This window comes from Spermophilus citellus (genome assembly GCF_964194105.1).
Source record: "Spermophilus citellus genome assembly, chromosome: 7".
Taxonomy (NCBI): Eukaryota; Metazoa; Chordata; class Mammalia; order Rodentia; family Sciuridae; genus Spermophilus; species Spermophilus citellus.
In genome coordinates, this window is record NC_138188.1 from 46086632 (window position 1) to 46113357 (window position 26726).

Genomic DNA, 26726 nt, shown 5'->3' on the forward strand with positions numbered 1-26726 from the left:
GTATCCATGGTTCTGACAAATCTCCAGCAGATCTACTTTCATGTAAGCCACTATGCAGAGACAGCGGATTTGTTTGTTTGTTTTTTTAAATCACATCTTAGGATTTGAAAAAAATACATCTTCAGTAGCTACCCTATGTGACTCTCAAACCAAAAGTGCCCTGATTTGTTTGACAGATTTGTAGATTTCTATTGAGCCCCACATGTTTCCCAGTAACTTCATATGAGGACGGAGTCTGTTATGGTTTGATAGGAACTAACCAGTGATCCCAAGATTTCCTATGAAGAAAAGTTAGTCCCTAGTGTGGTGGATTTGAAATGATAGACCCTAAAGAGATGGAACCTAGTGGAATGTTGGGCACTGCCCTTGGAAGATTAATGAAGATTAGTACTTATTTCAAGGGACTGCATCTATTTGAGGCATTATAAGCAAACTTGGCTTTTCACGTCTTTCTTGCTTCATGTCTCATCATGTAATCTCTCTCTCTCTCTCTCTCTCTCTCTCTCTCTCTCTCACACACACACACACACACACGCACACGCACCATTATGAAGCCATTTTCCATGAAGTCCTCACCAGAAACAAGCAGATGATAGCACCCTGCTCTTGAATCTTTAGAACTGTGAGTTGCATAAACCTTTTTTCTGTATATAATACCAGGCCTCAGATATTCTAATATGATCACAAAAAAGGACTGAGAGCTTTCAACTTTTTCACAATAAAGGGATTTTGAAACATAATCTATAGGCAGTGAGTGGCATTCTTGTAGCTGGAGAAAGTCTCTTATTTTAATCAATATTGGAAATAAATATTACTTTCATTTGTAGTTGTACTGCTTTATTTGGTGTGATAAAACTATTTTGTATCTGAAAAGGCCAGTAGAATGTAATTTTGCTTTTAAGTTATTCCCCCCAAAAAAGCAAAGTGAAACCACACCCGAGAGCCGGGTGACTGACAGGGACTTGGGGCAGGATGTAGTGGTTTCCTGTGAGCAGGTCTCAAAACACAGTCATCCAATCCGCACTTAACCCACTTAATTCCTTTCCTTTTCAAGCATTTGTCACTTCTGTGAGCGAGCCATACTAGTTGACTAACTACAGTTTTGCTCCGAGGCCCTGAGCATTACTATAAACACACCGATTCGATTTCAGTCATTTGGACATTGATGTTTTTAAAATGCCCTTTAGATTGCCATTTTCCTACAGTAGTTTATTTAGACAAAATACCTCTTAAAAAAAAAAAAAAAAGATCTCTAGAGCTTATTTTGCTTTGGTTGAAAATTAACAGTTTTCTTTATTCAGTATTCTCAGATTGTGCTAGTTATGAGGGGTCCTTTTTACCTTGTGTGAAGAAAATTGAATTGCATTAAAATTACTAACAGTGCTCTTGGGTAGGCTATAAAATTTTCTTGAGTAATGATGCTGTTAATTGATTTTGGAATCTCACTTTCTTTTCAGGCTGCTCCCTCTTTCAAGGAATTGAATTTTTGTTTGTTTGCTTATTTATTTGGTACTAGGGATGGAATCCCGGAGTGCTTTATCCCTGGGCTACATCCCCAGCCTTTTTTTTTTTTTTTTTTAATGTTTTACTAAGTTGCTCAGGGCCTTGCTAAATTGCTGAGACTGGCCTCAAACTTGCAATCTTCCTGCATCAGCGTCCTGGGTTGCTGGGATTATAGGCATTCTCCATCATGCTGGCCTAAGGATTTGGGATTTTATTAAATCCCAAGGCAAACTATTAAATTCCCTCACATCGTATTTCCCTGTTATAGTCATAGAACCCTTAAGAGATTGCAGTTCTTAAAACCTAATGAAGATACTGGAGAAGTAGCTGTTTCCTGCATCTAAGTTTCCAACATTAAAGATATTTTTAAGGAATAAAGCCTTTTCAGAATTTAGGTTAAATCTTATATTTAATATATGCATATATCTAATTTAACTGGGAAACTAAATGGGCAGAGTTCCCTCCTTGATCTGGTTTTCCAGATTTTTACCTCCTTACATTTTAGCGTTATTGATATTAGACACTGTCTGTTGGAGCCTCACTGATACTTAACTGCAGGTTGTTTATGGAACAACATATATGTGTGTCATAGAATTGAGTTGGGGTGTTTCCAGAAGGAATTAGTAGCCTATACTTTCACCTGCTCCGTGGCAAATACCATTGAAAACAGTTTTGTAAGGGGCATCACTGTAAGTAAAACTTGGGTCTACAAATTAAAAGGGCCTGCAAATAAAACAAACAAAAAATGTGTGTTTCTATAGTTTAGAGCAAGGCTGGCATACAGACTTGGAAATTGGCCATACACTTACTGGGAGTGATACTGCTTGAACCATAGTCAAAGTATTACATCTGTCAGTCAGCTTCTTGCTTTTTAAATTGCTCAGCATATAGCTCAAGTCATGAAGTGACCATTTCATAGGATGTATGTGTTAATATATTGATATACAGAATTCTCACCTCACATTTCTTTTCTGTTCTTTTAACTGATGTAATCCAGAAGTGGTTTAGCTTCAAAACCTTGTGAAGAGGTGCTGTTTTCTGTTTCCCTGAAATTGATGTGTAGTTTTTGTAAGGCGGGGGAGCTGAAGGGTAGAAGAGTCTTAAGGTACTAAAGTTACAGAAGTGGGATGATGGTGGTTCTGACAATGAAGATGTTAAGCAGCCTGGGGAGGAGGGTACGTATATCCTCTTCCTCTTCACTATGCTGAGAAATCTTTAAAGAAATCCTAATTTTACCTACTGACCTGGAGATGTGCTGGTAAATCCTAAACTGCTGATTAGGAGTCTCTCATCTGAAGAGTTACAGATGCATAGGGCTGAAAGTGAGCTTGAAAAGAAGTGGTCTTATTCCTGGACTTGGGTGGGTCCCTTCAACTCCAAATCATTCCAGTAGAAAGGGATGATGGATTGATTTATACATCTTTAAAGTTCTAGATATAGATAATTATGCACAAACTTCTTTAGGGAACTTCATTCTTGTATTTATTAGTTTCCAATATATCTCACAAGGTGAAATATTAGATTGACAGATTGAAAAACCATTTTATTGCCAGTTTCAAATTGTCATTTGATGTTAACGAATCTAGTGCCTTATAGACTGGTCCCAAATTTCCTGAAGTCATTTTAGTGCCCTAGGAAACCTGACAGTTCTGAAAGCTCTGCTTCCTTAAATGTATTCATAGTCAAGCCTTATTGTTAGATATCTTAGGCCTGTCTTGTGAACCCTTGGTAAATAAAATTAGGGAGGGTTATATTCCAGATGCCTTCCTATGGTTTTGAATTCTTGTGCAGTGAGTAGTAGCAGGCATGTTAGTATATCTGAAATACACTGCATGCCCTTCTCCCCAGAAAACCCTACACTCAGGTGAAAAAAGGATTTGGGCTTTCTCTGTTTCTCTGTTTTCTCTGTTTTACTGCTATTTTGAGGCTTTTTTGGTTGCCACTTTTTGTTCAGTTTGTTCTTGTCCAATTAAATCAGGTTGTAAAAATGTTACTGAAGGGGCCCACACCGTATTGTACATGAGTTTATCTACTGAAGGGATACCATTTTCCTGTAAGCCAAATGTAAAGACCTGTGTGAATTTTTAGATGTGTGGCCATTGTATGTCCCAGAACTTATTTGATATCCCTCATGTTTTCAGGCCAAGAATGACTTAGGATTGTTTGACAAAGTAGGGAGAAACTGTGGGATATGGTTAAGTATTCTAACTTAAAGGCCTAGTGAAGTTAGTCACCTGGGTTTGAATTTCCACTTTATTTCCAACCTTTGTTAGCCTCTTTGTACCTTCATATTCTCATGTATAAAATAGGAATAGTAAAAATATCTCTCTCATAGGACTGCTAGGGAGGGATTAAATAAGCTTGTCCCACTCCCTGCATCCCCACCTACCAGGAGCTGGGTCAACTGTGGAGCATCTCTTAGAAAGGAGTAGAATAAAGAGATTAAGAACTCATCTTTATTTGATGTTCTTGTCTAACATGTACTGGTATTTCCTGGTGTACAAAATTGATTAAAACAGTCCTGTTTTCTGCTTTATACATTGTTAATATTCATGTGATTTTAGACAACTCATTTACCTTTGCGCTTATCTTCCTCATCTTTAAAATGGGAATAATGCTTCATCACCAACCATTTTGTATATATTGTTTCCTTTGCATGATTGTCTTTGTCTTTCCCTAAAAAACAATTAATTACAGTACACTCTTTTTGGGAGGTTGGAAACCAAATTTAATTGTGGATGTCCATCCAAATTACAGGACAATAAAAGTAATTGAGTAATTGTATTTTTTGGAGTAAACCGAAGGGCAAAATTTGACTTTACAGTAACATTTAATTCTCCTTCAAAATAAGAATCTACTACTCCAGGTATCACCGTGATGGCCCCTTTTAAATTGTTACTTCCCAAAATTAAACCTATACTTTCTCTAGGGATTGGCCCCAAAATACCAGTAGGAATTTGTTGTGGTTCTGGATGTTCAGTAGCAGGCTCATTTGAAGATGGAATGAATCCTGAAGGGAACTCACTTCTACTTTCAGAATGCGGGGGTGGGTGGAGGAAATCCAGCTCTTGGGGGAAGGTCTTGAGAAAAACACTTCCCTGCATAGACATCTGGCATTGGAAAAAATGGAGGGGGTGGTGGGCCTGGTGGAAAATAATCTTGAGGTGCTCCATACCTGTTTCCTGGAGGAGGCAGAGGGAAAAATGGTCCTCTTCTCGTGAACTGACTCCTTGGGTCCACAGGAAACAATTCACCTCTGACCGGAGGGAAAGGTGCCAACAATGAGCCAGAGCCAGTTGCTTGGTTTTCAGCAGAGAGAGATGAATCAGGCACATTGGTATCACCAGGATCAAATTTGGTCTCCTTTCTACTGGACTGACTTTCTGAAGACATAGGCCAATCCTCTTTATCCAAAGAAGGCATATTAGAACTTCTGAGTTCTGCTGGTCGCGATGGTCTACCGTAATTCGAATAACATCCACCTTGCCAAGGAGGACCCAATGATGAGGGACCATTGGGGGAATTCTTTCTGCCCAATGCTGCCTTTGAAACACCAAGTGCACAGGGATCTTTCTCTACAAGTTCAAACTGAAGCTCCCTTTCAGTTAACTTTTGTCCATTGCGAGCCTTTTGTTTCATGAAATAATGGAGGTTTCTTTCAGCAATCCAAGCCGCCAATTCACTCTCATGTGCTTTTTTCTCAGAGTAAATAATCTTCCCCTGACAGGACTGAATGGTTCTCTCCAATTCTTCTTCAAGATATTTGGCTCGTTTTCTGTAGGTCTCCAGCTCTTTCTTCATATGGCCCATCTCTTCTTTGACCTTGGAAAGTTTCTTCTCTTGCTCCACCCGGTAGTTTTCCTCTACTCTGAGTTTCCCATAGAGTTTCGTCATATTTTCTGGATAGTGTTCCATTATGACTTTACATTTCTGCTGAAGGTTCTCCTTCTCACCTTCAAGCCGTGTATTCTCTGACAGCAAGGTTGCCTGTTCAGTCTTCAGACTTCTAATCTGTTCTCTAAGGTCTTCCTTTGTTTTCTCTACTTCAGATAAGAAAGCACAAGTTTGATATCTTTGTCCTTCTAAGTTTTCTAAGGAGGCCTTTAGCTTAGCACCATCAATCAGTTTCTTTAAAGCTCCTTTTGGCTCATCATCCAAGTGAGCACCAATTCTTGATTCACTCCTCATTCCCCATTCCAAGTTGCCAACATCTGTTTGGGCTCCCGCGCTTGGAGAAGACCTATCTTTCATCTTCAGCAAGCCTTCAGTCAGAGACTCCTCGTGATTTTCTTTATCACTTTGAACTTTTCCTGCATGGACTTGAGAGTCTTCCAATGTGGTGCTCTCTTTACATTGGACACATCCTTGTTCCCTCCATGCTTCAGCTTCTCCTTTTATGATTGGTTTCTGACATTGCCGAAGCTGGGAACTTACATCCAAAGCTTCTTTCATTGCCAGCTGAAGTCCTTCCTCACTCATTTGAAGCAGTCTCAGGTTTGTTTTACTTTCAGTTATTTGTGATCTGAGGGATCCTAATTCACCTTCGAGGGACTTTATCCTTCTCGATATATCTGCCATGATTTCATCCTGTTTACAATGTCTGGCCTTTTGCTCTTCTAGCTCTTTTTCTAGAAAGAGTCTTTCATCCCCATGGCTAGGTTTGGACCTATGCAGCTTTTCATAGGTTGCCTTTAAATTTGGGGCTTCTCTTGGACCCTTCTCAAAACTGCCACCCTTTAAAGTTGACTCTATGCCTTCATGCTCTTTTTGAATAAGGCTAACTTTTTCAAGTAGTTCACATTTTTCTTCAATTCTTCTAGAAAGTTTTAGAGCCAGCTGTTTTTCTCTTCCCACATAAAGCCTGCTTTTAACACACTGAAAACTTCTTAACAAAAACAAGAGAAGAAGACAAAAACATCCAATAGCTCTACACATCACCAAATCCCAAGGAACGCCATAAGGATCAGGGCCTGGTTTCATGTCTTCAGACAGTGCTGCCACAACCCTTCCTACTTCTTCCAGGACCACCCTCTAATATGGCTGTGGACACTCAGGTGTTTGCTCAGGAATTCCAACCTGCACCAGGCAACGGAGCAGACCACTGAGAACCCCTGCAAGGGGGGGAGGGGGGTTGTGATGTGGGGAGCCGGGGTGAAGGACTCCCAGGAGCCTTGTGGTGCTCAAGTGCCCATCAGGGGTGTCTTGGCCCCTTCCTTCCCTACCCAGTGCATCCTGAAGTGCCAGGGGTTCAGGTCCCTTCCACTCCAGCCAGAGAGGAGTCCTCTCCATGCCAGTCACCCCTGAGTTTGGTTTAGGCTAGGCCAAGATGGAGCTTCTTATGAAATTTCTATACAGTCATAATACCACTCAGTTTGATGTCATGCAAATTCTAAAGCTTTCTAAACTGTCTCAACAGATTTTAGGTCATATTCTTATATGTGTACTGCTTGCCCTTTTGTTTTAATGACCCATTCCTTTCCCTGCTTTTGTCCTCTCCCTTTTTTCTTCCTTCCTTCCTTCCTCCCTCCCTTTCTTCATTTTTTCCTTGTTTTCTTCCTTTCATCCTTCCTCCCTTCCTCCCTCCCTCCCTTCTTTTTTCTCCCTTCCCTCCCTTTTCTTTTCTTGCAGTATTGGGCTTTAAATTCCAAGGCCTTCTGCATGCTTGGCCAGCTCACTACCACTGAGCTACCTCCCCAGACCTGCTGACTCTTTCTAGGATGGTCATTTGAATTATTTCTAACAGAAAAAACTCTCATGATACACTACTTCCTTTCTTTCTTTTTTCTTTTTAATTTTTTAGCTGGGTTAATGACTTATGTTTCTTTTTTTTAAGTTTACCCTTAATATTGTTTTTATTAAGTTTTATTTTTATAGAGCAAGCAACCATAAACATTAAACAACTGGTTAAATAAGAACTGATATTTTAGATCATTGTACTGTCATTTTTTTAACTTTATTTTTAATTTTTTTTTTAGTTATACATGACAGCAGAATGTATTTTGACATATAATACATACATGGAATGTACACACATCATTCATATTGTCTATTCTATTCTGTTGCCCTTCCTGTCCTCCTTACTCCTCCCCTCTTCTCCCATCCTTTCTCTCTATCCAATCTAATGTGACACACTTTTTTTTTCTTTTTCTCATTACAACATCATATATGTATTCTGTATAACAATGAGCTTCTCCTTCCATTTTCCGTGCAACTCCCCTTCTCCCTCTTTTTCCCTCCCACCTTTCTTCCCTATTAGTGGTAGTCTTCTTCTCATGCTCTTATTCCCTATCCCATTTTGAGTTACCCCCCTTATATCAGAGAAGACATTCAGCATTTGTTTTTTAGGGATTGGCTCACTTCACTTAGCATAATCTTCTCTAATGCCATCCATTTGCCTGCAAATGCCATGATCGTGTTATTTTTTTGTGCTGTTTGTCTAAGTGGCTGGACTCCTCCTGTGTGTCTCTGGTCACCTTGCCAGGGAAGTTGGGTGTTTCCACCTCACACACAATCATGCCTGATTCTGTCTTGATTCCCTGATCCCAGTTGACCTCCACGAACTCATTCCACAGTATGAAACAGAATAGAAACTTCCAAAGAGCAAAGTTCTACTGTTCTGTGTCCTGTTTTATCAGCTGTATCTAAAAGAATTTTTACTTGTTTATTTTAATGTGTTCATTAGATTTGTGTGTGTGTGTGTGTGTGTGTGTGTGTGTGTGTGTGTGACAAGAATCATCTGGAGTAAATTAAGCTGGCTTGCTGTTTGTTGGGTTAAGGTAGGAAGTTAAACCAACAGGACTGAGTCTCAGGAAAGATTGCTGGGAGGCAGAAATCAAGATCTTTACTAAAAACCCAGGCTTCAAAGTGGAGCCAGAGGAGGGTGGGCACAGGAGGGTAGGGTGAGGGAAGAGCTTTGGAGGGAGGATGGTCATGGCCAATTGGATTGCTCACCACGGGACTGTGGATGAGGCCCTGGCTTGTTATCCTATGGGCATGTTCTGGAGTTTCTTCTCAGATGTCATGCTGTCCTTGGAGTTGCATTGTGGACTCTGGCTTCATGTGTGTGCACATGAACATCTGGGCCCATGAGCACACTCCCAGGTTGTGCAGGTGAGTCCTTATAGATTGGATGTCACATTTTTGAAGTCTCCACTCCTGTCATTGATGACCTTTCAGGGCCAGAGCTGAAGAGAAGGAAAACCCAGCACTGTCTGAAGTTGGAAGGAATGGACCATTCTCCAAGGAGGGCTCATTCTGCATAAAGCTCCAGGTGGGCAGATGTTGACACAGCAGAGTGAATGAAGAGTCAGCTTTTGAACTGCCGAGTTAAGATTCTTACTTTGCAAAGCACCTGGTGGGGAAGGCCTGGTAGGTTTTTGTTTTACTTTATTTTTTGCAAACACAATGACCAAAGAAAGAGGAGGAAGTCAGGGAGCAGAAGTGAGGGAACATTGTATCGGGAGACTTCCCTAGTGAAAGAGATGATCCATAGAGTGCAAAATGAAGGACCTGTGGCATGGGAACATTTACAAATCAGAGCAGGAGCCGTTCTCTTGAAATAGCAGGCTGTACCTGGCAAGGTGTAATCTCAGCAGCTCAGGAGGTTGAAGCAGGAGGATGACAAGTACAAAGCCAGCCTTCTGAACTTAGTGAGAACCTAAGCAAACTTAGCAAGACCTGCCTCAAAATTTAAAAAAAAAAAATAAACAAAAATGGCTGGGGATGTAGCTCTGTGGTTTAGGATTTAGTGTCCCTGGGTTTAATCCCCCAATCCCCCTGCCCCCCCACCAAACAAACAAACAAACAAACAAAACACCAGGTAGAACCTGAAGGATGGGGTGCTCTGAACACATCTGTTTAGCCCTGCACACCAGGGGACTCCCCTTGGATTTCAGGAGCTGACTTAACAGAGTCCCCCAATAGGCTTCAGGACTAGAGTGGGTTGGTGCTGTGTTATTCCCCCAGGTCCGGGAGAAGATGCTCAGGGATCTGTAAGGGATGTTCTGGAGTGGCTGGAGTTGGGCCCAGTAACAAGGGAACCATTTAGACTTGGGCCGGGAAGTGGATGTGGAAGAAAAGTAATCTCTTGTTCTTGGTTTAGACATGAAACTAGCAGAGCTTGTTGAATGCCATTTTCTTCTTCAAGTCTTATTTCATATTAAGTATTTCCTTGACATCTCTCTTTATTTCCCTGGCATCTCTCTTAGTACTATGCCTTGAGCAATATACGTCACTGTGTGAATAATGCCAGCTGGAACAGCTTCATGAAGGCTGAGGTGCACAGGTCAAGAAGTAGAAGGCTCCAGTCTTCTGGGGGAGGCATCAGGGAATGACCAAGCCCAACCCCCATAAAAGTTCTGCTCAGGCCTCTCATGCTTGCTTTGCTCAAACATGTTTACAGTCACGTCCTCACAGAGGGCCCTCATCTTTTATCACACTGCCATAATTAAAGTCATCCATCCCAGACAGGGCCCACTTTGTTTGGTTCATCTTCTCTGGATAGGTTCACATAAAAATCTACTTTACACTGTAGTACCTAGAAAATCAATTTATTTAAAAATTTTGGTATGTTGCCTTTTGTCAGATGATGGTGCATATGTAACCCAGGCTTCTGTCTTGGCTTGGGAGGCAGGTGACCTTCAAGCCAACCTCAGCACATGGACATGACTTCAGATTAGCCATAGCCATGGCCCAGATTGTTAACACATCCTTTTCTCTTTCTGTGTGCTCTTAATTTCATTATTTCTAGATTTACTTCCTTTTAGATACACATTCAGTTTTTAGAAAATTTTGTAATATCATGGGCACACTGTTGTGAGCAGTGTTGGAAGAACCACAGTAGAGCTAGATGTGTTTGAAATGCAATTATATTTAATATACTCTTAACACACAGAGAACGGTGCTATTCCCATTTCACCCAGCCAGCAAGTCCCTCAGATGTAATAGATCATGTTCCATCCATAGTGCGATGTCTCTGGGCCGCAGAAGTGGTCTCTCTCTTTTTTTTTTTTTATTTTTTATTGGTTGTTCAAAACATTACAAAGCTCTTAACATATCATGTTTCATACATTAGATTCAAGTTGGTTATGAACTCCCAATTTTACCCCATATACAGATTGCAGAATCACATCGGTTACACATCCACATTTTTACATAATGCCCTATTAGTAACTGTTGTATTCTGCTACCTTTCCTACCCTCTACTATCCCCCCTCCCCTCCCCTCCCATCTTCTCTCTCTACCCCATCTACTGTAATTCATTTCTCTCCTTGTTTGTTTTCCCATTCCCCTCACAACCTCTTATGTGAAATTTTGTATAACAATGAGGGTCTCCCTCCATTACCATGCAATTTCCCTTTTCTCTCCCTTTCCCTCCCACTTAATGTATCTGTTTAATGTTGATCTTTTCTTCCTGCTCTTCCTCCCTGCTCTGTTCTTCGTTGTTCTCGTTATATCAAAGAAGACATTTGGTATTTGTTTTTTAGGGATTGGATAGCTTCACTAAGCATAATCTGCTCTAGTGCCATCCATTTTCCTGCAAATTCCATGATTTTGTCATTTTTTAGTGCTGCGTAATATTCCATGGTGTATAAATGCCACAATTTTTTTTATCCATTCATCTATTGAAGGGCATCTGGGTTGGTTCCACAGTCTAGCAATTGTGAATTGTGCTGCTATGAACATCGCTGTGGCAGTATCCCTGTAGTACGCTCTTTTAAGGTCTTCAGGGAATAGTCCGAGAAGGGCAATAGCTGGGTCAAATGGTGGTTCCATTCCCAGCTTTCCCAGGAATCTCCATACTGCTTTCCAAATTGGCCACACCAGTTTGCAGCCCCACCAGCAATGTGCAAAAGTACCCTTTTCCCCACATCCTCGCCAGCACTTGTTGTGGTTTGACTTCATAATGGCTGCCAATCTTACTGGAGTGAGATGGTGTCTTATGCAATGGAGGAAGGATAGCATCTTCAACAAATGGTGCTGGGAAAACTGGAAATCCATATGCAACAAAATGAAACTGAATCCCCTCCTCTCGCCATGCACAAAAGTTAACTCAAAGTGGATCAAGGAGCTAGATATCAAATCAGAGACTCTGCGTCTGACAGAAGAAAAAGTTGGCTCCGATCTACATATTGTGGGGTCGGGCTCCAAATTCCTTAATAGGACACCCATAGCACAAGAGTTAATAACAAGAATCAACAAATGGGACTCACTTAAACTGAAAAGTTTTTTTTCTCAGCAAGAGAAACAATAAGAGAGGTAAACAGGGAGCCTACATCCTGGGAACAAATCTTTATTCCTCACACTTCAGATAGAGCCCTAATATCCAGAGTATACAAAGAACTCAAAAAATTAGACAATAAGATAACAAATAACCCAATCAACAAATGGGCCAAGGACCTGAACAGACAATTCTCAGAGGAGGACATACAATCAATCAACAAGTACATGAAAAAATGCTCACCATCTCTAGCAGTCAGAGAAATGCAAATCAAAACCACCCTAAGATACCATCTCACTCCAGTAAGATTGGCAGCCATTATGAAGAAGTGGTCTCTTGACTGTCAGATGCCAGTAGCTCAACTGGGAACCTGAGCGGCAGCAGTTCACGGTGACAGCAGGGCAACACTAGTGGTGCTGTGGGGAGAGTGAGAGTGCATACATCATGGCAGATTTAGGGAGTCTCTGAATGTTCACTTCCCTGAGTGTCCCCTTCTGGTGGCTGATGGTAGCAGAGTAGAAAGTCTCTGAGCATTTGCCTCTCTGTGTCCCTCTCTCTGAGGAGCTGAGCTTCTGTGAGAGCTTCTATAGGTCACCTTGCAGTTTGCAGGGCCTTGTTACCATCCTATAGTCGCTATCTTTTGCTCTTCACAGAACGTCAGAAGGATAAGACAGCAGATGGTTGTCTCATGTCCAAGTTCAGCTTGCATTGTCTGGGTACATGCTTCTTTAGAGTGCTCCTTACACTCTAAAGTGTAAAATCTTGCCTTCACTCTTTACTCTGAGCAAGTACCAAAGATATGTATTTATGGATTTGTTGTTGAGTCCTGGGAGTTGGGTAATTCGGGTTTAAGATGGATACCTCAAACCTAATCAAAGCTTGTAAGAACTCCATTGTATTGAGGGGTTCACAAAAAAAAAGTATTGTAAACTGACCTTGCTCTAGGGGATGTTTTTTTGGGCTTAGTTTTTCATGTTGCTTTGCAGTGACACATGGCTTTAATTATTCCATATAAAGTAGGAATAATTACATTTTACATGAAAACCCAGAGCAAGAATTAATGGTTTACCTTGAAAGTTTATCACAGTTCAGCACTCCCTAAGCTCAGCTAGGCTAGTAGCTCTGGGTGGCCTGAGACCCAGCATCCATCTTTTCCCACTGAGGCTAGTGATGTTCTTCCTCCAGGCTCTCACCAGGGTGCTTGGCACAGCCACAAAGACATCTGTTCAAAAGTTAAAAAGGATGAAGCAAGCAGACAAGGTCCTGGTATCCCAGACAGGTGAACTAGAGCCCAACTGAGGGTGATTGGTGCCCAGTAGAAAGGAGCACAGTGTCTGGAGCCTCTGTGTAGCCATCCAGAAGATCTCTGCAGACATTCTTCAGAGCAGCCAGACAGCATGTGCCTGGAGTCAATGGCTCCCAGGTGGGGTGGGCTTTCACCAAAACAGCTGCATGTTTCTTCCCCATGTTAGTAGCAGTAACACAGGACAAGGAGATCAAGGTCTCAACACACCTCTGATGTCCTTCAGTCCTACTTGAGCTCTGTCAGTTGGCACCTCTGTCTCAGGAACACCTGGCAAGACATGTTGGAGAGACCCTGGCTCTTGCCCAATGTGCTCAGATGAGACAAACTTGGTTAAAAGAGCTGGCTGCAACATTAAGCTAAGAAAATGGTGAAAAATCACACAACACAGAGAGTAGTTTTTAAACAGAGAGCAGGACTGCTCTGTGAGCTTAAAGTTCAGTTTCCATGCTGGAAAGAGAGCATGAACCCTGTTTCCTTTATTTTATATCAGGGACCTCAGAGAGGGATAAGGTTTCAAGGGTGGAGTCTTGCTTCATGACAGCAGATAGATTGACATCTTGGTGAGTCACACCCATCTCAGGTGCTGTGTGGGATCTGAGGCAGAGCTAGAGGGGGAGGTGCACCTGTATCATGTGATCAATCCTTGACAGGGAGCTTGCAACACTAGGCCTATCCCCTCATTTGGCTACTATGTGCAGTAGTTCACACACATAGCCCATGGATGGCTCATGACAACTGGCCTGCTTCTTGTTACTGGGGACATGGGTCTCTGGACCTGCAGTTGAAGACTGGGCCTCTCCACAGACATTCCTCCTCATTTTCCAGTGTCCATCATGGGTCATCAAGTGATGTCTGTAGGCTGGAGCACTGCCCAACACCACCCCAGTCTTAGGGAGAGTAAGGCTGGTCTCTAGCATCAGGACTAACACCTCTTACCTTTAGCCTCTGATCCAGATCAGTCCACCCATGTGGCTCACTCAGCCGTCTCAAGACAGGCTGCCAAAAGCATGAGGCATGTCTATGTGGGCTCATCCAAGTCTTCCTTAAAAAGTAAATTTTAAAAAAGTCAGGGACACTTACACTCCCTCTGCCAACTTTGACTCTTTTGCAATGATCCAAGCTCCATGTTGTGGAAGCTGCAGTCAGTTGGAGACCTTACTAATAAGGGTATGGTAAGGTGGCCTGTGAAGCCTGGCTAAAATGGAAAAGCAAAGGGCACTGGTACCAGGCAGTAGGAAGATCCTGCACTATGAAAGAAGTTACTGAAGATGGCAGGAGCTTGGTGGGCATTTGGGTCTGGGAGGCTGACATAATTTAGACAGAGACAGGAGCAGAATGAGCTAAGGACCCAGAACAGAAGGAAGCAATGTCTAAGAGAAGTACTGAGAGTGAGAGTTGACTGAATTTGCCCTAAAGGGGCATCTGAGTTCAATTACACAGGACCTGGTGCATCCTGGGCAGGAGTCCAGATGGTGAGCTATAGACATGAAAGCTTCAGTGGGCTTGGGCTGCAGTGTTGGAGTGTCATCCCTGGGATGTAGAACAATCCTCTCATTTAATAGTCCAGGATGGAGGTGAAGGTGGAGCTCTGCAGGAAGGAGAGTGAGTCTAGAGACTGCTGAGATGTAAGGAAGATAGGAAGTGAGCAGAAAGCTCTGTGGATGAAGCAAAAAGCAGGGGATGACTCTAGACATGCTCCTGATCACACAGGTAGGAGGAGAAAGTGGCCACAGCACACCTGGACAGACAAGCACATCCAGGATGAGCCTGGAGAATAGCAGGACAGGCACTGGCGTCATGCACATTAGAAACTATGGGAAATTCTGCAGGTTGCAAAGATGCTCAGCTTGAGGCAAAGTGACACTTAAGAAACCATGAAACATTAGCTTGTGGCAGGTGCAAGGTTTTATTTATTTGCTGTGCCCACTTGGCTAATGCTGACTGGAAGAAAGAAGCTCCACACCAGCATCTGGTACTGTTTCATCTGCAGACAGAGACCAACATCTGTCACAGGGCTCTGGGATTAGTGAGGGAGTGGACCATGGATGTGGGGGTCTGGAGCTTGCCTTTTCTGCACTTGCAACTGTATAGCATCTGCTGGATGACACACTAGATACTGGGAAGCCAAATTCCACTGGAAGAGATGTTCATGCCAACAAGTACAAACTCAAGAGGGCAGAGAGAGGGGGCCTGGGCAGATGTAAAGGAAGAAGACTGGATGAAGAAGGATGGTGTGGAGAAAGCATTGTGGATAGCATTGCCAGTGTTGGGAAGGAGGAGAGGCCGAAGGGATGGGGTACCCAGGCAATGATGACATGCACATGTATGTCCAGCTCTGTCATGGTGAGATCCTCTGTCACTGCTCCTTTCAGAAGAATTCTTGATGACTCTGATGGTCTGTTGTATTCCCAGTAACTTCCTTGATGATGACCTGAGATCCTCTCGGAGATAAGCATCAGGACAGGAAGCAAGTCCTAAAGTCACTGCATGCATGTTGAGACTCCCCTGTGGGTCTCAGGAGGCCTGCTATTTCTGTATTCGGCCGACTCGTCTGTACCCCTTTTGAACTTGGGTGTTGGACATCCCCTGCCATGGCCCATTGCTGTCACATCTCTGTCCCTGTCTCTCCTTCCACTGCTTGGCTGGTCTGTCTGGCAGTGAGGGTCTTGACCAGGTATTTAACACTCCTGTATAGGTGACCAAGGCGACTCAGGACTCCCAGCAGAATGTACAGCTTGATGATGACACAGAGAAAGGAGCTGTAACCAAAGACAGTGATGAACCCCAGGGCCTCCCACAGGCAGAAACTGGTGAAAGCAGCTTCCTCATTCTTCTCAAACAGAATATTGTAAAGAGGTAGAGGAGGAGGTAGGAGTGAATGTCCACACAGACCTCCAGCACCATGGTGACATTCCAGCTGCCTTGCCATGACCCAGTTCCCTCAAAATGTATTTTTCCCCCAAATCATATTTTTCCTTTTAAGAGAATTATTTTGAGAATTTATCTTTTAACAAAAGAGAACACTGTGGATAACAGCAAGTCAGGGAGACCTGATAGCTGCAAGGCACCACCATTGAGTAAGAATGCGAGGTTCCCGAGTGCTCCCTGTGGAAGCAGCCCCATCCAGCCTGCCCTTTGGACCAGTGAAACAAAGCAGAATGACCAGGCCTAGCCAGGCACAGCACCCTCCACCAGACATGAGCCAGCCAGGGTGTAGTGCTAGACCTGGATCCTTCATTTAGGGACCATCTGAGGAGCTACTGGGCAGCTTAGCAGGCCAATGACCTCAACTCCAAGTTTTCAGAGAGTATCAGCAGTCAAGGCCACTGCTACTACCTGAGATTTTCTTTCCTATCCTGCAGAGGATTTTTTTTTTCTCTCATGTCTTTCTTTTTCTTAATGTTTTAAAATTTAATTTATAAAAACATTTTTATTACTAATTGTCATAGTAATTGGACATATGTTGGTGTTATCCTGAGAAGTTAGAGCAGAAGAGTTCAATCAACATGTACAGGGTCAAAGGCTTCCCCTCTTTGCCTTGGTGAAGGGATTCATGTTAATGGAACTGTTCTCTTAAGACTGGTGTTGATTAAAATGTCCTCACAGGATTGGGATGAATTAAAGTGGCCTTACTGGATTGGCACAGATTAACATTATTGAATTTGTAAAGACAAAGCATCTTTATAGGATTGGTATAGATTAATGTGGCCTTACAGGATTCATATTGATTAAACTTTCCTCACAGGATTGTATAGTTCAAAATGTCCTTACTACATTGGTATTGATTAAGCTGTCTTCACAGGGTGAGGATCACATAACTTCTTGCAGTAGCCTTTTGTTTGAAGTGGAATGAGCCCTGTCTGTGTAAAGGGCTGATTCCTAGCTCCTCACAATTCTTACTTTGAAGTCCTAACCTAGTAGCTCATAGTATGCCCATATTTGGAGAAAGGGTTTTTTCAGTGATTATTAAACTTAATGAGGCTTTCTGGGTGGCTCTATTCAGATGTGAGCAGTGTCCTTATAGCTGAGAAAACTGGGCATAGATTCCCAGAGATACCAGTATAAGGACATAGGGAGGGAGGCCATCTTTGAGCTCAGAGCGAAGCCTCAGAGGGTACCAACCTTGCTGTCAGACTCTGGCAAGCCCTGTGATGGGGCTACCTACCCCATATGTAGATGTCTATCCTGCCTGTGTACTGGGAGATATTCCCATATAATGTGGAGCAAAGTGCAGTGGCAGCTTGAGCATTCTGACCACTTGTCTCTGACTCTCCATAGTCCCTCCCTAGTGTTGTCCCTGAATCTTCCTCACCTCTTCCTCTGCCCTCAGCACCTCTTCCTGGCTTTCCAGATCAATCATGAGGACAGCTCCTCTTGGAAACTTCCCTGAAGGTGGATCCCCAAAGTGTCATCTGGGAACTCTGAGGAGCTCTTGTCCTGTCACATTCTGGTTAGTGGGATGGAACTCCATCTCCTCTTCCACACTCTAAGATTAATCCAAGCTGACTTCTTGCCAACTGTGCCTAGAATTTTGCATCATATATGAGAATGTGTGCTGTCAGCAGCCTCTTGCTTACAGCCTGAGCCCCTAGGCTCTGTCCCCCTAAGGCAATTTTTCATGCACATGCTGAGTACCTCTGACTTTGGTCACACTCCACCCCCCCATACTGAATTCCCTGACTTTTCATTTCCACTGAGTGAGAATTCAGTTCCACCAGTCCGATCTGTTTGACCTTAGATCTTTAAGGCACATTCCAAGGCCTTTATGAATTCCAAAATTCAAGAGTGACACAAAATACATTTAAATATCTTTCAGAATTTTTTTTTAGAAATGTCTAAAAGTAACCCCTTTAAAGTAGTAGTAAATCTATGAATATGCTTAAATTCTCATAGATGGCAGTCTATGTAAATTTTTTCATTAAGCTGAATTTCTGAGAATGAGTCATTGTGACTTTTTCTTTTGTCAACCACTTATTTATGAATGGGCAAAATATGTGCAGCCTCAGGAGCTGGATGCAGTGATGGAGATCCACAGACCTCATCTCAGGCTAAGGGTCAAATATTTTCTCAGGGGAAATGATAATTTTTAGAGAGTCTGTCCTTTCAGGGTCACTTGGGTGGAGTTAGCCCAGCATGCTTTGGTTTCCTGGATAGTGTCTGTTATGGTAGCTGCTAGTTCCATGTGGCCATTGAGCTTGTGAATTGTGGCTGGGGAGACTTAGAAACAGACTTTTGGTTTTAATTATTTAGAATGCAAATAATTAATGTGGATGATGGCTACTTCATAGGACTCTGGGGATGTGAAGAGATTTGGACATCATGGATGCCTGCTTTCCTAAGAGAAGTCCCTGAGGGCCAACCAGGCCCACATGGGGCAGGGATGCTGAATGGAGACAGATGACTTAGGAGCTGGGAGAAACATGAAAGACAGGAGTACAGGACCATAGAGTGTTCTGTGTGTTGCCAACCCAAAGCCATCCTCAGTGTAGAGGCTGTTCTGTGGAAACAAGACCAGCCTGTCAGGGGGGTGGGGTAGAGAAGATGCAGGGGAATGGTGTGCTGAGTGCCCAGGATCTGTGTCTCAAGGCCATGTCAGGTCCTCAGCCACTAGCAGTAGGCCTTTCTATGCTAAGGACATTGCAGGTAAGTGGTGTAAGGCCAGTGGCCTCTCAACAGCAGTGATGGGCACCCTTTTTCCCTGAAATTATGGGCATCGGGTCACCCACCAGTCTCAGAGCTTGGGAGTAAGACCTGAAGAAGCTGCTGGAAGGCCTTGCCCACAGGCAGAATGTCATTCTCCTGATTATCCTGCAGCAATGAGCACTGACAGCAAATGCTCTTCTCATTGCCAGTTTCATGAGTGTGCCTGGCACAGCTCCTGAGGGAAGCAACAAGAGGTCAAATAGGTAAAAAGAGGTGAACTGGCAGAAACAATCCCAGGGTAAAGTCTGGTGTCCACAGTAATAGAAATAAAGCACAATGGATCCTTCCTCTTATTTCACCTGTAAGAGAAAATGAATGAGGTGGAGGGAGAGGAGGAGGCAGGGGAAGAAGACAAGGAAAAGGAGGAAAGAAGGGTAAAAGGGCATAGAATAGAAGAAAAAGAAGAGGAGGAAGAGAAGAAAGAGAAAGTGAAAGAAGATAAAGAAGGAAGAGGAGTGAAGAAGGAGGAGGAGGAGGAGAATTATTTCACATTGTGGACTACAGCAAATCAGAGAGACCCACTCTTTGCAAAGCACCACCATTGCATAAGAATGTGGGGTCCCTGAGTACTCCCTGTGGAAGGAGCCCCAGCAACCCTGTCCTTTGGACAAGGAAAAAATGCTTAGAGGAGGCTTCATAGGCAGGCCTGGCTAGGCACAGCAACCTCCACCAGCCATGAGCTAGCCAGGGTGTGGCCAGTCCTGTCTCCTTTGCTTAGGGACCATCTGTGTAGCTGCTGACCATGTAGAAGGCAGGTGACTCTGACTCAGTTTTCAGAAGGTGGCAGCAGTCAAGTCCACTGCTGCTATCTGGTATTTTCTTTCCTATCCTGAGGAGGATTGTTTCCCCGTAAGTCTGTTTTTTCCCCAGATCTTTAGAAGAAGATGGACCCAATACCTTTATTTTATTAATTTATGTTTTTTTTTTTTTTTAACTGTGGTGTTGGTGATCAAACCCAGTGCTTCATGCATGCTAGGCAAGCACTCTACCACTGAGCCATGACCCCAGCCCAAGTCTAACTTTTTCTTAACATCCTAAGTGTTTTTTTGTTTAATTTATAAAAGTAATTTTATTCCTAATTGTCACATAGTAATTGGACATATGTTGGTGTTATCCTGAGAAGTTAGAGTAGAACAGTTCAACCACATACAGGGGCAATGTCCTCCCCACTTTGTCTTGTGAAAGGACTTGTGTCAATGGGATTATCCTCACAGGACTGGTGTTGATTCAAAAGTCCTCACAGGATTATAGGTTAAATTATAGATTAAAGTGGCCTTACCAGTTTGGTATTGATTAAAACTGGCCTTACTGGATTGGTATACATTAAATTTGCCTTATTGGATTGGTATTGATTAAAATCTCCTCACAGAATTGGCATAGTTCAAAATGGCCTTACCATGTTGATATTGATTAAGCAGTTTTCACAGGGCTTGGATCATGTAGCTTCTCATAGTGGCCCAATGTTTGGAGAGAAATGAGCCCAATCTGTGTGATGGGCTGACTCCTAGCTCTCACAGTCCTTATGTTGGAGTGAGGGCTATGGAGGCAGAAGGCAAGACTATACTACCCAGAATCCCTGGGGACCTGCAGCTCTGAGACACCTACCTTCCTTTTGAGTATTGCTAGGGCAAGCTTTGTATCACACTACACAGACTCCTCAGGGGTGTCTAGGCAGGCTTGTGCTACACAGATCCCAGAGTTTGATGGTGAAGTCCACTTAGGTAGGATGGACTGCATACCCAGAATAATCAATGGTCCACAGCTCTCAGAGACCTCTGTGGTCAGGGATGACAGAGTAGAACTGACTACAATACTCAGAATTTCTGGGGGCTCTGAGCTCTAAGTAGTCACTGTATAGTTCAACATAGCACCTGACTATAATACCCATGATCCGTGGGGATTGCAGAATCCACTGTAGTGATGCTGCATGGGCAGAACACCAAACTACACTGTCCAGAATCCCTAGAGATGCCTGTGTGACTGTGTAGCCTGCAATTTCTAGAGACCCCTGCAGTGGGGGCTGCATTGTAGAAGACTGGATTACACTACCCAGAATCCTGGGTGGGTGTAATGAGGGTGAATGTGCTACTTGAAGCCCCCATAGGCTTCTGGAATGAGGGATGAGTGGGCAGAATGTGAGACTAAACTGTTCAGAATCACTACGGGTGCCTGAGTAGCCTGCAGCTCACAGAGACCTCTGCAGCTGGGATGCATTGTAGAATACAAGACTGCACTACCCAGAACCTGAGGGTATGAGGGTGAATGTGCTACATGCAGCCCCTAGGCTTCTGGGATGAGGGTTGCATAGGTAGAACATCAGAGTCCACTGCCAGGGTCCTCCAGGGTGCCTGGGCCAGCACATGACACACAGCTTCCATGGTCCTGAAGGGAAAAGACTGTGTGGGCAGAGCACCAGACTACACTGTCCAGAATCCCTGAGAACCCTGAATCTATGTAGACTGCAGCTTCCAGAGGCATCCATGGTGAGAGTTGGACAGGCAGGACAGACTGAATTACCTAGAATGCTCTCAGAGGCTACTGGGAACCTGGTCTGAGATCATGTTCTTCTACTCTCCTACAGTGGTCACCCTGGGCTGGGAATTAACATATTTTCTTAAAACCCCTGATTCTAAAATGGAGCAGTCCCTGGCTAAGTCACTGTCTCAAAGACTACACATCCTAGAAGCCTCTGTGGTGGTCTGTTTCTGGCCTCTGCCCTTGGGCGCCTGAGTAAGGGTCTAGACTCCCTGTAGGTGCCTGCCTCTGTGCCTCTGCCTGCCTGGCTCAGGCTGCTGCAGCACTTGGCCTGGAGGAATGCAGGGAGGGGGTCGCCTGAGATTCCACTCCTTATGGTGCCACAGCCAGACCCAGTTACAGCAGTGGGAACAGATTTTATTCAGTAACTGCTGAGGGTAGAAGAAGGTGCTGACACTCACCAGGGAGCCAGGAGACACCCTGCCTCTGGGCCATGAGCAGCCCCTGTGTTGCCGGTGGCCAAAGGGGTGTGGTCAACAAGGGGCAGGGCCTCACTGCCATCTTTAATGCCCTCTCTTTGAGAGTGAGGAGATGGCTTCCCCCTCAGGACCAACCTGGGAAAGACCCCACTTAAGGGAGTGTTAGGTCACTACACAGGGAGGGGCAGAGCTCCCTTCTCAGAGCAGATTGAGAGAGACACCCAGGTTGGAAACCCTCATGGGTCATGCCTCCAGGGACTCCCAGAGCTCCCTTCTCAGAGCAGCCTCAGTGGACTCTTGGCTTAGGGACTTTCATGAGTCTGTCTCTAGGGATTCCCAGGTTTCCCTTCTCCTCAGCAGCCTGAGATAGACACCTGGCATGGGTACATTTGTGGGTCATGTCTCTAGGGATGCCAGGGGGCTCCCTCCTCCTTAAAGCAGCCTGAGGGAGATGCCTGGTGTGGGGACCCTCCTGGGCCACGTCTCTAGGGATGCCTGGGGCTCCCTTCTCAGAGTGGCTTAAAGGGAGATGCCAGTGTGGGGATCCTTGTGGGTGGCATCTCTAGGGATGCCTGGGGTTCCCTTCTCTTGAGAGTGGCTTGAGGGAGACACTGGTGTGGGGACCCTCATGGGTCATGTTTCTAGGGATGCCCATTGCTCCTTTCTCAGAATGGCCTGGGGGAGATGCCAGTGTGGGGGCCCTCCTGGGCCACATCTCTAGGGACACCTGGGGTTCCCTTCTCCTCACATTTGCCTGTGAGGAGAGAGATGACAGGCATGTGGACCCTCATGGGGCATGTCTCTAGGGATGCCTGGGCCTCCTTTCTCCTCACACTGGCCTGAGGGAGACACCAGGTGTGGGAACCCTCATGGGTCACATCTCTAAGTAGGCCCCAGGTTTTCTTCTCAGAGTGGCCTGAGGGAGATGCCTGGTGTGGGGACCCTTATGGGTTATGTCTCTAGGGATGCCCAGGGTTTCTTTCTACTCAGAGGAGCCTCAGGTAGACGCTTGGTGTGGGGACCCTTGTGGGTCACATCTCTAGGTATCCCAGGGCTCCCTTCTCAGAGCAGGCTGGAGGAGATGTTAGGCATTGTAACTCCTGTTATTCATGTCTCTAGTAGGGCCTGGGGTTCCCTTCTCTGAGCAGCTTCAGGCAGACACCTGTCTTAGGGACTCACGTGTCATGTCTCTGAGGATGTCTGGGTTCCCTTCTCAGAGAAGCCTGAGGGGGATGACAGGTATAGGTACCCTTGTTGGTCAAGTCTCTAGGGATGCCTGTGGTTGCCTTCTCAGAGAAGCCCAAGGGAGAAGCCTAGCATGGGGATCTCGTGGATCATGTCTCTAGGTTTCCCTTTGCAGAGCAGCCTGAGGGAGATGCCAGGGTTGGGGATCCTTGTGGGTCATGTCTTCAGTGAGCCTGGTGTTCCCTTCTTCTCAGAGCAACCTGAGGGAGATTCTTTACTTAGGGACCCTTCTTGGTTGTTTCTCTAATGAAGCCTGGGATTCCCTTCTCAGAGCAGCCTCTGGGAGATGCCTGGCTTGAGGACTCACCTGGGTCACATCTCTAGGGACACTCAGAGCTCCCTTCTCCTCAGAGCAACCTGAGGGAGAAGCCCAGCTTGGGGACGCTCATGGGTCACATATCTAGGGATACCTGGGGTTCCTTTCTCAGAGAAGCCTCAGGCAAATGCCTTTCTTAGGGACCCTTGTGGGTCATGTCTCTAGAGATGCCTGGGGTTCCCTTCTCCTTGGAGTAGCCTGGCTTGGGGACCCTCATGGGTCATAGCTCTGGAGGAGCCTGGGGTTTCCTTCTCAGAGCAGCCTGAGGAGAGGTCTAGCATGGGGACCCACATGGGTTATGTCTCTAGGGACAGCTATGGTTCTCTTTTCCTCAGAGTAGCCTCAGAGAGATGGCTCAGAAGCTTCTGGAAGGACTGGCAGCAGTTGAGGGGATGATGGGGAGCATGAGGAGCAAACCCTGTCCTGGGCCTGAGAGCTGAGGGCAGCCGTGGCTGTCAGCCCCACTCTCTCCTTCACAATTTTATTCTGGCTCCCTGTGCAGCAGTGACCCTTCCTTAGGCTTTGACCCTCATCATCTTAACATGGTGACCCAGGGTGGTTTCTAGGGAACCTGGAATGGAGGAAGGAGGAATGTATAGGAAGGCAGGAATATAGAGCCTAAGGGAAGGGGGCCCCAGTCCACTTCTTTGATTTCCTTAGTGTTTTAATGGTTTGTTTTTCCTTGCAGTGTTAAAATAGTAGAAAAAATTAAAAAGTGCATATGTTAATAGCCCACTACATTATTTTTAAAATTGTTTTTTATTTTTATTTTGGGGTACTGGGCATTGAACTCAGGAGCATGTGACCCCTGAGCCATATCTCCAGCCCTTATTTTTATTATACAGACAGGGTCTCTCACTGAGTTGCTTCATGCCTTGCTTTTGCTAAGGCTGGTTTTGAACTCGAAATTCTTCTGCCTCAGCTTCTGAGATTCTTAAGTTTAAATATATTACTTCTAACAAAGCCAGAATTTATTAACTCATGTACCACATTTTTCTTTTTCCTTTAATCTTTGCTTAGTTTTTTAAATTTTTTTTTAGTTGCAGAAGGACAAAATACATTTATTTTATTTATTTATTTATACGTGGTGCTGAGGATCAAATACAGTGCCTCACACATGCTAGGCAAGCATTCTACCACTGAGCTACCACAGCCACACATTTTTCTTTTGGTGGAGAGTTTAATTAGCAAGAAGCCACGCCTCCAGAACCCTCCCCCTAAGGCCTCCCCCTCCAGACTCTGCCTCTCCTCCAGATCCCACCCATATTCTATGGCCTTGCACATCCTCCTGAACCACCCTTGCCCCTCCTTCCTACCCTGCCTCTCCTCTAGGGCCTACTCATGTTCCAGGGCCTGCCCCTCCCTCAGGTCCCACCCATATGCCAGGCCCTACCCCCTTGTGACCCATTCTCCCCCTTCTTCAGACCCTGCCTCTCCTCCAGACCTTTCCCTTCTTCCTGTCCTGCCTCTCCTCCAGACCTCATACTCCTCCTCTTTTTTAAATTTTTTGTTGTTGTTGCACATGGACACAATGCCTTTATTTTGTTTATTTATTTTTATGTGGTATTGAGGTTTGAACCTAGTGCCTCAGACATGCCAGGCAAGCACTCTACCATGGAGCCATAACCCCAGCCCAACCCTCCTCCTCTTTAAGACCCTGCCTCTTCTCCAGACCCCACCCATCTTCCAGGCCCCCATCCTCCTCCTGACCTTCCCTCCCCCTCCTCCAGACTCTTCCCCTGCTAATCTAGGATGAGCAGCTCCCTGGCTGCTGTGCTAATTGGCAGTATATTTGTAATGGTGCACAAATAACATCTGTTTTATAAACACTAACATCCTGCATTGGATGAATTATCTTGACTATATCAGAATTTGATATACCATAAAATAAACTTAGAAAAGTCACCTTTCTCTCTTTTTTCTCTATAGATCATGAACATTTGAAATAAAATCAGAACTTCTTAAAGGGCAGATGACAGTCAGCCTTGAGCCCTGATGATCCCAGGATCCCATCCAGTAGGAGAACTCTAAGTACCAGTTCAAGTTTTGTATGCTAATTGATTCATTTAGTTTTCTTATTTTGGAGTTATTTTACAATGTAATTCCCCATGGCCTCCACGTCTCCAGTTCCGTGCAGTAGGTTTTTCCTATTCAATTTTTGATTAATATTCTTTCAGTTTTCTACAGAATTTTTTTAAAAAATTTTTTGGTTGTCAGTGGATCTTTTTATTTTATTTATTAATTTTGTTTATTTATATGTGGTGCTGAGGATTGAACCCAGGGCCTAACACATGCCAGGCAAATGCTCTGCCTTTGCACCACAACTCTAGACCTCTATAGAATTTTTAATTCTGTGAACTTCTATTTTTTATAAGGAATATTTTAAAAATTACTTTTAGCTTACTTTGTTTTTGATTGAGAGAATTGGCTTGTTTGAGAGAATCGTCTTGTTTGGAAATGCTCATAATCAAATGATTTAATTAATTTCCACTTATTAAGGTATCTTTGGAGACTACATGTGCAGCTCAGTGGCAGAGCACTTGACTGGCATGTGAGGGTCCTCGGAGTCCATCCTAGCACCAAACACAGAGATGTCTTTGACAGGACTCAAGAATGAGAAGTATGGTTTAAAAAGATCATGTATTGGGGCTGGGGTTGTGGCTCAGCAGTAGAGCACTTGCCTAGCACATGCAAGGCCCTGGATTCGATCCTCAGCACCACATAAAAATAAGTAAATAAAACAAAGGTATTGTGTCCAACTACAACTAAAAATAAATATTCTTTTTGAAAAAAAGATCATGTATTTACACATACACACATACACCACAGTGTCTCTTCCAAATCCATATGACAGTTTTGAAAGAGAAGAGGGATAATATTTTTAATGTTAACTATTGATATTTCATGATATTTAAAAGCACTATAGATGAAATTTCCTGAGATGCAAATCATTACAAAATGTAAGAGACAAGTCAGTAGCTGCTTTTTTGTAATTCAGATACATTTACTACAAATAAGCTTTTTTAAAAACAGATATTTTCTTTTAAAATTTAGAAAGCATGTCAATATGTCCTATTAAAGTTCTACATTTATCAGAAAGTTCTCTTATTCCTTGCATACAAAGGGATGGGCCTTCTAATGAGCATGATACTTTATGTTGTCAGGAATTCTTGTGGGAGAACTCTTTAAGTGTTTTGCCTCTGTTCAAAATATTATTTAAAAATGTATCAATTTGCTTTTGATTTCAGAAATTTGTCTTTCTTTTGAAATTATGTATTCATCAGCATATAGGGTTATTTCAGGTGGGAAATACAATGATTATATTTTATCCTAATGTTGGTGCTCCTATGTGCTTTTAAGGTGGCTTTCAGAACACAGTTGAGTCTCTGTGTCAAATTTGTTGGATTCATTAGAAAAGTACACAAACTTTTGATCATATTTAAATGGTTACATTTGAATTATTAGAAGCAGAAATCAGAC

The 26726-nt window shown here is 43.9% G+C and overlaps 1 protein-coding gene and 2 long non-coding RNA genes across 3 annotated transcripts in view; 2 read left to right on the forward strand and 1 right to left on the reverse strand.

Annotated features, from left to right (window-relative positions):
- Nucleotides 1-26726, forward strand: part of LOC308652843 — a 1084519-nt gene that overhangs the window by 797 nt on the left and 1056996 nt on the right. The window lies entirely within an intron of this gene.
- On the forward strand, nt 2-25448 carry LOC308652844. The gene is made up of 3 exons (XR_014022910.1): nt 2-42; nt 8680-8871; nt 25176-25448. It is a non-coding gene; the product is annotated as an uncharacterized lncRNA (long non-coding RNA).
- LOC308652701 (melanoma inhibitory activity protein 2-like) lies at nt 4073-6483 on the reverse strand (the record flags this gene model as incomplete). Its single annotated transcript, XM_081300733.1, is given in 3 exon segments — nt 4073-4179; nt 4451-4553; nt 4555-6483. Coding segments are annotated over 3 exon segments (2139 nt in total).